General features: G+C 34.5%; 1 protein-coding gene across 2 annotated transcripts in view; it reads right to left on the bottom strand.

The window, feature by feature from the left end:
• Nucleotides 1–5640, bottom strand: part of LOC119071570 — a 28889-nt gene extending 23249 nt beyond the window's left edge. The window contains exons 1-2 of one of the 2 annotated variants that reach the window (XM_037176509.1): nucleotides 5191–5640; nucleotides 3138–3445 (exon numbers count right to left, since the gene is read on the bottom strand). In XM_037176509.1, coding sequence (XP_037032404.1) covers nucleotides 3138–3424 — 287 coding nt within the window. In that variant the 5' untranslated portion in view covers nucleotides 3425–3445; nucleotides 5191–5640. The remainder of the gene's footprint in view (nucleotides 1–3137; nucleotides 3446–5190) is intronic. The other variant, XM_037176510.1, reaches the window with a different exon arrangement.
• Nucleotides 5641–12281: the final 6641 nt, after the last annotated feature.

The following is a 12281-nucleotide window of genomic DNA, read 5'->3' as shown; positions in this document are numbered from 1 at the left end:
AGAAAATATGAAAAGAACTCACACGATACATATATGTTTGTAAGTGAATGATCTTGAGCTCGATCTTGGATTTTTCATTTTTATTTTGTTTTGTCTCTTCAAATGTTTAAATGAATTATACCTCATTTGCAGCCCCGTACGAAGTACTGTGGGCTTATAGAAACGCTTTGTAACATGTCGAATTCGAAACAGACGGCAAGAGCTAAGTACTTTCCTGTATGGTTACAGTTGACCACAAGTCATCAGAGAAAAGGCAATTTCCAACTTTTGCTTGTTGTAAACGTTTTTTCATACCTAGGACCCTAGGACTTAGTGGCACTTTTTCTCCGTCCAATATGAAAAATACTATTCGTACCACGGACTAAAAGTCTTTTTTAGCGTATTCGATTCCAGACCTCGCCTTCGGCTCTGCCTGGAAACTTCTCACACGCTAAAAAAAACTTTTAGTCCTAGGTACTATTCCAAAATGACTATTTATTTGCCTGCGTTGTGAAAATTCTTATTTTCCCTGAAAGGCTCGTCAAGCTTTTCGCACAAAGTGAGAGGTACTGACCCGACCAATCAGGGAAAAAAGTTTACGAAAATCGGTTCACCGAATCAGCTAGAGCCCTCAGAGTGAGAGTAAATCGTGCTCCTCGGCCGGAGGATGATAGGTGATTGTTTGTGTATTTAGGTGAACAAAAAAAAACGATTTTCAAAAAATCTTAGCCTTTCGATTTAATTGGTGTTGGTTCCCAAAGTGGCACCATCTTCGCAGTTCTAAAACTAGGATTTTGAAGGATTTCTGAGGTTTTTCTGGGTTGTCTTCTGGACTTTTGGGATCATTGAAATTATATTGTATTGGTTCCCAAAATTTCCATGTCTACCATCTCTCCAGTTGTAGAATTCGGAGGGATTCAAAGCATTTCCGAGTTTTTTTTTGAATTCCTCTGTACTTTTGGGATGGTTCAGGTTGGTTCGCAAGATTCCTCAGCGGTTTTTGCTAAATTTGGTATACGGGTTCGTACGGGGCTAACGTCTTCACTTGTTCAAATATATTCTCGTAGATGAACACGGTACGATACGCGTTGAGTGATTGTTAAAGTAATTTGAATAATTTTATTGAATTGTCATTATATTTAATGTCCGTATCGCAAATACGAGAAAGAGGAAATGGAATACCAATCAAAATTGTTTTTTTTTTCTTCCTCTTATTGCCGCGACTCTTGCACAGTTATCAAACATAAAATGCAAATCAAATAAATCTCATAAAAAAAACATTAAAATGCCCCGAGCGCTACATAATCTGCATTGAATTAAAAAAAACTGAGCAACTGAACAATTTTCATTAAAGTGTTACACTCTCAGACGGGACACCATGACAAATGGCAATTTAAATTCGATTCATAGAAAATAAACCAGCCCAACGAACGCAATCTATTTGAGCAAACTGAATTCGTTTAGTAAAAGCTGATATTCCATCTAGTTCTAAGAAGTTTATGCGTAGGATGAAACTGCTAGATCGTTTTTCGTAAATGTCGACGCCACACCTGTTTCGCAGAAATTATCAACTTTATTCAAGCCAAAAATACTGAACTAAGTCGAACTGGACAGCTTCAGAAACAGTTTAGTAATCCCATTCTTTTATGGCTACTGGAATAAAGTCTTCCAAACCAATTTCTGAAACTTTGCATTCGAATGAAAATTCAATTTTTTTTTTGGTGCAATTTTCGTCCCAATGCACATTCCAATTACATGTCCACTGTAAAATTGTTTCATTGTATAAGTTAAAGTTTAAAGTTCCTAAAACCATACAACCAACCAGCCAGCTACTTCAATTATCTATATACACACACGTTCCGTTGCAACCTATTCACATAACCATACTCATGTATAAACATGAAAACATCGATTAAATCTCTAAATTATACTAAAACAAACTGGAAAATAGAAGAATTTAAACCGCACCAACCAATTATCCTTTAAATGTCCAAAACATTAAACTAAGTCAATAGATCGGAGTTCTCAAAATTCAAAATCGTAATTCGTATGAATAATAAATGAAAATGACTTATATGCAATGGATGAGAGAACAGGGATGATGATTATATATATAGAAAATGCTTACAGGCTGCACTAAATTGCAAGCACCCATATGGGAATTAAATCATGGAAAACCTTTATTATGATAATTGGTATCGGAATGAAATGCTCGTTGGAAATACAATATAAGGACAACATTTGAATATTTTGTTGATGTAGCTTCTTGTCTATCAGACTATCAGCTCTACGCAAACTATTAGCGAACCACTTTAAACAAACTAAATAATAAAGCTGAATGAAATCGCTACAGGTGAAGTCTTCAGATACCAATACAACTATTTAGCGGAAGTCAAATACACAATAATTCTGTTTAGCTGGCTGTAATTATCCGTTACATGCTAATGAATTACTGATCTTACCTTGCTCACTGTAACATGGTAAGGTACTAAATAGACAGCGTAAAAGAATTTAATTCAGAAAAAAGGTAGGTTACATCGGATGCTGCGAAAGTAATTCATTGCTTGAGGTGATGAGTTTGTATTAAAAGCGAACTCAAAAGTGTGGTTTTGAGCAACAGGCTTCGGTAACTGTGCTTTCGGCAAGTGTACAATTTGAATGTCCAAGTCGACGGCAAGGTATACAAATACACTTGTCGAAAAACTGTTGCCGAAGCTTGTTGGCCAGAAACACACGAGTTAGTTTGCTAGTATCACAAAGTTCTTCCCGACGCGACGTAATGAAGGACGTAGCAGCATCCAATGTATTCTGCTTTACTCCCTACCACACGCGAAAGTTGAATTTTACTTAAAAACTAACGAAAAATGAACCGAAAACAGTCCACATGTAATGGATCATTTTCACTGGGACAAATAGCTATGTAATGGTCAACTTTCGCACGGGACAGGTGGTAAAAAAATTTAGTGTTCAGAAAAAGATAACAAAACTCATTAACAAGCAAGTTGTGTCCATCGTAACACTATTCACATCGTTTTTAACATCGTGTCAATCCAGAGCAATCACTCTTCTTCAACGTCTTGGCGATTGTGTTGCTCTTCTTCGTTTTATTTACTTGTAATTGCTTAAAAGCATCAATAAATTTACAACAATTTTATTACCTGCTATTCCCGATACTCGTTTCTTTGGCTGTAACTCCATTATAACTGATTCGTCGTTCCATTTCACCGTCAGCTAAATAATCAATTAGCAAGAAATTTTCATGACCCCATCGATGTGGATGTGGATGGTGATGATGATTATTTTGATTATGCTGATGGCGCTTTGTATGCTGCACTTCATTGTTTAAACTGTTAAATGTTTTTTCAGCAATGTCTTGTAAACATACGCACATGTTTATTATTGATAGAAACACTACCGACAGAGTACTTTGTAATTCGAACTTCATGGCTGTTAATTGCAATTACACCTGGAACAAAATAGACGTTAAAGATGAAAAAAAATTGTTAACTCACAATTCTACGGCGTGAAATTATTGTATGGTTTGCTTTAACGAAAATTCGTCACGGGAATCACTTTACAAACAGAGTCTTAGTACGTCTGAAAGATAAATGTAATTCGCTTGACTGGAAGTCATGGGTCGTACGGATGATAAACACTCAAAAATATTTGTCACACTTTGGAAATTCCCTGATAACCTCGCTGATAACACGATAACTTGAGGAATTCTCCAAAAATGTCATTTTATTTGACGAGGAATATTTTGTGTGATTTCTTGGTAGTTGCGTTATAAAATAAAATTCAACGAATGTGAACGAGCGAAGCGAGTGCCGTAATTCACAAGAGTAGCCTCCTTAATTCATATGCAAATAGACAAATGGCACAGCTTTTCAGCTGAATATTCACTTACTGAAGAAGGCTCATAAAGTATAAAATTGCAACTAACGAACAGAGCGAAGCGAGGGCAATAATCCACACGAGTAACATTTTTGTTCAAGACGAAATCTTTTACGAAAGAAAGACCTTTTTTGATATGTTTGTTATAAAAATAGATCGAGAAAATCAGTCAGTCAAGGGACCTGGCCTACCCAAAAGGATGGGTATGGTGTGATTTACCGCAACTAAATTGGATAAGAAAAAAACAAATTGAAACCGGACATCAGAATTATCCAAATCGTCGATATCGAATTGAACTTGAAGAGTTGAATGGTCGTGACGACGGACGGATACTTTGGTTACATCATTTAACTTATGTGTACATACTGATAATATCATTAAATAAACGTATACGATAAGACAGCCAATAAAAATTCCTACGACTGACTGCGTTGAATGTCCTGTCATGTCGCGTCGTCTATATTCAGCTAATTGTTCAATTAAACAATTTTAATTTTTTTTAAATCGTTCTACATCACCTGATCGTAACAAGTACACGTATTATATACCCGATTTAAATGAATAATTCAAATTGACGGTAAATAATTAATTAGACAAAAGTATTGGGCTGGTAGCAATTGTTTTAATCGTTTTGAATGTACTGGTAAGATACAAATCGTTTTATTATTCCGTATTTTAATAAATTTGTGTAGATGAATTTCAATGCAAAATAAATAAATTGAAATTGTTCTGTAAAATTAAAAGGTCTCGATAGTAAATAGATGCTGCGAGGAGACCCTACTCCATCACATATAGATAGTAAAAGCGATCTTTAATGAATGAAATGTTTAATTATTTATCTCCGTTGATTATAATCATCTTGAGAGTAAAAACGAAAATAATTTTCATTATGAATGAACTGACGTATTCATTGATAAGATCAAGTACTTGATAGCCGGTTATTTGATTGAAAATTATCGATAAATTTGAATCAATTACGTTGTTTGAATGAATGTTTTGCTGATAAAAGCGAAATCGTTAAAGAAATTACAATAACTCCTTGAGTGGTATCGGGTACCAAGATAAATCATTTTGGAGCCGTCTCATTTAAAAATAATTTTTGTAAAAAAATTGCGGATTGAATTGTAAGGTAAAAAATAAATAAATTTGGCAATCGAGCTTCAAGTACAACACTCTCAGTCAATCTATATAACACCTTGGCAAATTACAGTCTTCCGGTTTTAGTAACATTCAATAACCGATTTATTAAAAATTTAGCATCAAAAAAAGAAAATAAAACGTTCACTCAATGGTATAATACGTCGGGTCAACACTCACCTTATTTATATTTTCGATTTAATTCCGATTCGATGATATCCGAAATAATTGACAAAATTTTAGAATTTCACTTGCTTAGTCTGTTTCCACTATCAATTCCTCAATTCAATTAATGGCACGACACAATTTTTAACGAATTGATCTTTTTAAAAACGTCCGAGTATATTTTGTCGTCCAATTTTTGGTGCACACAACGTAAGGTATAATCCACAAAAAAAAAACAATTTCACTCAAAAACTACTATAATCCCAACACAATTCGTCGTTTAAATTTCTGCTGAACTTTTTTATTCGCAAATCGGCTCTTTCAAAATGCAGCTAAACCAGTTGCCGTGTTCGTAACCGAATTTTTATATCAAAAGAAGAAATGTTTCAAAACATGAAAAACCGACCGATTGCGTTGCCAGTCAAAAGGCAAATAATAATCAGCTTCAACTTTACTTGTCGACTACCTTAGCCTGTTCGTTGAGTGCTATAAACATAGGCATGTGTACATGTTGTGTGACGTATATATATATAATAGTAGTTGAGCGATGAATATATTTCTCGGAGCAGCAAAATAGTGAAGTTGTATATATGGATGTGCGAGTCAACTATACAGCATAATGTACACATATTTCATGTAAATATAACATACGGGAAACTTTACGGATGTTTCACTGATGTAGTTCAGGCTCTTAGTCGAACGACTTTTTTTTTGCTTAGGGAAATGTCCTAAAGTGCATTTGAAATCGGTCATTATTATGGATTACTTTTGAACCTTCATTATCCGATTCATAATTTATAGGTTACTATTTCTCACAAATCTCTGATTACCCACAAGAAAACATCCAATAAAAATTCACCTATCAGGTGTGAGTAGCTATAGGTGTTGCATAAAAGTAGCCACACGTTCCTTTCGTAATTGGCGAGACAATTTCGTGAGACTCTAAACCACAAAATTTTCCAACGAAAAATTGTATCAGGTGATATGATGCAGCAACTACACCTATATAAAAGAATGATTTACGGGTTCTGCCAAAGACTGACGTACATTTTTAACATTTTTTTTTGTTGACTGTGGTTGTTTGTTCGAATTTATACCGAAAATGTTTGCTTGTGTGAAATAAAAAGTTTAAGAGGAAAAAAATCATACGATTTTCGCAAACACAACCGCCGATTTTGCTTAAGTCATTGAATATTCAAAGAAATTTGTTTACAATTTATAGATATGCGTCATCTCTATCGTCAGTTCATCATTGTCAATAGAAAAAAATTGAAATTCGTGAAACTATTGACAACTGATCGTTCTGATTATTCAGAACTGTTATCAGAACTATCAATCGTCATCATTTTGTAATTTAAGTACCGATAGTGAGAGTAAAGAACCGTTGCTTTACTAATAGATGAAATGATAAGCTTGTGTACATTTAATTAGTATAACAAACGGAGAGTATGGTAATATTATTACTGAATCTACTACTTCGTTTGGTCTAAGTATTTTTAACAGATGTACACAAGATCTAATACTTCATTAGTTTTGAAATATGATTTACTATAACTTTATTAGTAAGAGTATATGTTGTCTATTTGAAATTTTATTAACTACGCAAAAAAAAACTGCTCACAATAATGACGCAGCCAGTAAAAAAGCGATCTTTTCTAAAAAAAATTAAATTTGCAATAAATAAAAATCATCTATCCTGCTTTTCCCTAATGTGCCCAAAATACAGGCAGCGTTTCCACGTTGGATAGCGATTGAAATTCGTTGCAAAAGATAGTCCTTTGATCTAACCTCACCAGTTGCCTTTTTCATTAATGATCCCAATTTATCCACAAATTTCTTCGTTTCAGGACCCATGCAACCTAACGTCTCGAAAGCAAGCGGAGTGAATAAATAATTTTGCTTTAATTTCATATAATGATTATGTTTATGCCTCTCCGCTTTGTCAGCAATTGACCGTGCTTTCTTTGATGAATCAGTAATATAGGATGCAGCCATTGTATCTCTCACAGTTACATCCCACAACAATGATCTAGCATGACTCCATGGTATCAAAGTCACTCCATCAGGTCTTTTACCATCATGTCGTGAGATACCAGGTGGCTGTATTATGTTAGGAATACCTGCACTAGAAAAACCATGAGAGAAAATCATATTCATACTGTCATGTCTAGCGAATTTTCCTTCTTCACATTTAGCACATGATAGACCATTTAAACCATCTTTTGCAACAATCTCACCACAAATACATTTATGTTCTTCGCATAATTGAGAACCTAGTCGAAGACCAACAGCAATTCTAGAGGTGTTATTATCCAGTAACAATTCCAATTAACTCGATGGAACCACTTGTTGTCTATGGTATCGAGAGCACAGTCATTTATAATTATTTTCTCACCTCAGCTGAAACTTTCAGAGCCTTTGTTGTGTGTACAAATAATACACTCGAAATGAAATTTCCAATTTTTTGTTGATTGGACTCAATTGACTCAATTAGAATTGATGACAATGCTAAGTCTACTACTTCAACATTTCTTCTCATTACCACAAATTGCAATTGAAAAAATATTCTCCTGATTAGCAGCAAAAAAAATCGTCTTCATTGTTGAATTATTCCTTCCTCTCTTGTCTTGCACCTTCTTCTTCCATTTACCACCGTCATCTCCTTCTACTTTTTTTTCCTGAATATCATCATCGTCATTTTCTTATATCACCAACTTCATCTTTACTTTTCTTAATCTACTTCTACTTCTTGTTCATCATCTTCTTCTTCATCATCTACTACTTCATTGCTCTCCACTCAAATTATGTTGCAGGTACTCGATGTATAATTGTCCGCGCCCGCCCAAGCTCTGTTGCTCAAATTCTGTTTCAATTCATCTTGTCTTTTTCTTTCTTTACTTTCGTCCGTTAAACCTCAATCATTGCTCGTATTTCAATCGCAATCCAAACCTTGGTTTATTTTTCTTTCTTGTTGTCAACGTTCTCTAGTTCTTCTGCTTCACATTCCAAATCATAATCCAACTTTAACTCTTGCACACTCCACTGTCCTATCTTTGTCTGGGCCCATAACCTGTTAGAAGTTCAAATTTGTGGTGAGCAATAGATGCAGTTGTACAAAACGTGATGGTTATTCACACATAATCAACTGAGAATTAAAGATGATGTCTAAGTCTACTACTTCAACACCTTTTTTCCTCTGTGAACAAATAACTATTGTGAAAAACATCAGAATGGAATCGCTCAGCGTGAAATAGTATCTTCATATCTACATACCATCTTTATTCGGGATCTGTGATCTGTGGAGACGTTTCGTATTAGACAGAGTTTGCAAAAACAATAACAATCGGGAAAGAGGAAATCCTTGAAAAACTACGAAAATAAGCTGTGCACTTTGTGTTATCTAAGGAAAAAAAAAATTACAGTTTGCCTCCTAAACACACAAACGTTTGAAAAATAAATCAATTGAGAAGAAACGTTATGAACTATAAAATAATAATTATTTTCATTTACAACTTAGCAATTAATACAACTTTTAAAAGAGGCCAATAATTGACTTGTTAGACGTACTATAAATTATAGCCGATAGCTGAAATAGAAAAACATTGCACAATATGCAACAAATTGCACAATGTAAATAACAAAACGTTGTTGTTTTACATGGAGTTTATTAAAATGAAGTTTTTATTTTTTTATTTTAAATCAATATGTGCGCATACGTAGTACATATTTGTACATGTTTACAAACATCAACAGAATTATGCACAACAAGTGATTTGTTTACAACTTACTTCATTATTTGAAAATATATCAACGAAACTTCTCCGTATAACAAAGTTTTTTTTTTATTTCTGTCGTTTGAAACCTGAAGTAGGTGACAAATACTCAACCATTCTAAATTTGACCACTTGCACTATCAGTCCACCCAATTTAAATGCCCAAAAATAATGTCATTAGAGAACACAGTTCAGTTTATTCTTCTCTGATTTCTTCGCTTTTAAGTGACATAATATTTGATTAGGTGTAAGAGCAGGTATATATTGTGACTGATGGATTCGTCTAAAAAAAAATGTATTTACCTCAGAGACAACTAATTTCCAAAACGATTTATTTATATGAATCACTTGTTATTGCCTACGTAACATCGTAAGATGATAATGAAGCGTAAAATGTAAATTTTGATGCCGGAATTTATGATGGATATCTGCAATATCTTTTTGGATTAAATGAAAACGCGAGTCTTACAGTTCGTATGGTGGTTAATGCATTAAATGTTGAATTCAATATTATTCATGGATCTGGGCTTGTCATAAATAGTTCGACTGCATAATTTGCTGGCTAAATTTTGTTCGAATAAAATAGTGAAAGAGATTATAACGTTTCACAGACGACGGCCATTTCACTGGCGTAATTTTCAGTCTACTGCTTCGTTTGACTAAAGAAATTTCAGAAACAAAATCTTTTCGTAGCTCTTTCGAATTGACTTCGTCACACTAGAGCTACGCAGATGTTTTTGTATTTGTAATCACCTGAAACTGAAATAAATGAAATGAAATGAAACAAAATCTTTTACTTCACCAGTTTTAACATTTGTATTACGTCGCAACGTAAATCTCTGCCAATAGGTTTCACTAACATTAACACTACAGAACACCCAGAAATACAGCCAGGAAAACATTAAAGTTAAACGAACGTTCGACAGCATTGATGATGTAGATTGTAAAATTCGTTTTGATATCTCGCCTAGACTATGAACAAAAATTCATCGTATTTGGGTTATGTCTAGGCAAGACTGATTGGCGCGACAGTTGTTAGTTAGTTAGTGAAATACTATGACATATAAGTGCAAGTTTCTCGAGTGGTCCCCAGGGCAGTATGAATCTTTTCATTAAAAACCAGCTCTGATCGCTACATTGCAAACTAGTGGAACCTCGACGCTCAATAGGTACAGAGCTTTTTAGGTCTTTTTTCTTCTAGAAAAAATACCCTATTATGGCCGGTTTGTTTGTCTGTCTGTCTGTCTGTCTGTCCGTCTGTCTGTTCCACAAATTTGGTACTTTTGGTAGCTCTCAGTCGGTAGTTGGTATTTTTGGTGGTTGGTAGTTTCGAGCTGGATTAACATTCAAAATTGCAAAGCCACCATGAGCATATCGACACCAGGCAAATAATAATTATTTGTTATCTGATCACCGATAGCTCACAGTTAACATTGCAATTCGAAAATTTGGTAGTTGGTAGTTGGACTACCAAGGCTATAATTGACTTCCAAACGTAATTTTTGGGGAAGAGATGTTTACTATTCGAGAACTACGCACCGACTGACGAAATTATTCTACATGCTCGACTATTTATAAATCGGAAATTTGGTAGTCGGTAGCTTTGGTAGTTGGTAGTTGCGAGATGGATTGACATTCAAAATTGCAAAGCTACCATGAGCATATCGACACCAGGCAAATAATAATTATTTGTTATCTGATCACCGATAGATCACAGTTAACATTGCAATTCGAAAATTTGGTAGTTGGTAGTTGGACTACCAAGGCTATAATTGACTACCAAACGTAATTTTTGGGGAAGAGATGTTTACTATTCGAGAACTACGCACCGACTGATGAAATTATTCTACATGCTCGACTATTTATAAATCGGAAATTTGGTAGTCGGTAGCTTTGGTAGTTGGTAGTTGCGAGATGGATTGACATTCAAAATTGCAAAGCTACCATGAGCATATCGACACCAGGCAAATAATAATTATTTGTTATCTGATCACCGATAGCTCACAGTTAACATTGCAATTCGAAAATTTGGTAGTTGGTAGTTGGACTACCAAGGCTATAATTGACTACCAAACGTAATTTTTGGGGAAGAGATGTTTACTATTCGAGAACTACGCACCGACTGACGAAATTATTCTACATGCTCGACTATTTATAAATCGGAAATTTGGTAGTCGGTAGCTTTGGTAGTTGGTAGTTGCGAGATGGATTGACATTCAAAATTGCAAAGCCACCATGAGCATATCGACACCAGGCAAATAATAATTATTTGTTATCTGGTCACCGATAGCTCACAGTTAACATTGCAATTCGAAAATGTGGTAGTTTTGGTAGGTCAAATAGTTGGTAGTTGGTAGTTCCAAACAGAAATTAGAAAAAAGACCTCACCAGGCTTTAGGCGGTCTATTCTTGTTTTAGGTCTATACTGGCCTCGTTGTACGTGATGTATGAATCTAAAGCTCGATTGGCCAGCATACATCGCATCATTGAAATGAACTTCGCATAGATCATACCGTCAATATTGATTTAAATTCAAAAAAGAAAAGAAAAATAACAACAGAAGAGGTCGGATGGTATAAGGAACATTTATAACATTCCATTTGCTTGTATGATCGTACTTTTATCGAAGAAATGGTAATAAATGAGATTATTTACCATAAAAATCAAAAGTAATAGTCGTAAATATAAGCGCAGAACTAACTGATTTGCAGTTATCTTTATTGCACACATCATTAATTCTCTCCCTTCGGCTGAGTCGGCACGGTATACCCGTACATCAACAGGAGAGAAAAGTATGACATGCCATCTTAAAACATGCAACATAAAAAATTTCAAGTAAAAATTCGTATTTATTTTGCTGTGTAGTATAATTCACCGTGTATGGTTGCTGGCCTTCTTTTATTATTGTTTTCCGTTTCTTGTGTTGTCTCCTTGTTAACGACGATAATGAAATGCACTATAATCACTGGCGAGGTGTTAAATGGATAATAGCAATTTAAAATGAACATTTTAATAGAATGGTGTACTGGGTGTACCGGGCAAATTTATATTTACCTTTTGAAAATAAAGTTTAAATCGCCAAAAAAAGAAAATATAAAATTCACAAACTTGGAATACAGTACGAAGTACTGGGGTCTTATAGGTTTAGGAATACGTTTGTAACACTTTGAATTTGGCTACCTAAAAATGTCTGTCTGTCCGTTCTCTAACTAGAGTAAAACGCATCCGATTTTGAAAATTCTTTTTGTTTCCGGTTTGGTAATGTCTAAAGACAGGCTAAGTTCGAAGATGGGTGATTTTGGGTCGATCCCTTTCGGGCAGTTTTTGCTTGTA

This window comes from Bradysia coprophila, assembly GCF_014529535.1.
Source record: "Bradysia coprophila strain Holo2 chromosome IV unlocalized genomic scaffold, BU_Bcop_v1 contig_5, whole genome shotgun sequence".
Taxonomy (NCBI): Eukaryota; Metazoa; Arthropoda; class Insecta; order Diptera; family Sciaridae; genus Bradysia; species Bradysia coprophila.
Note: the sequence above shows the minus strand (reverse complement) of the source record. Positions and strands in the feature narration are given on the sequence as shown.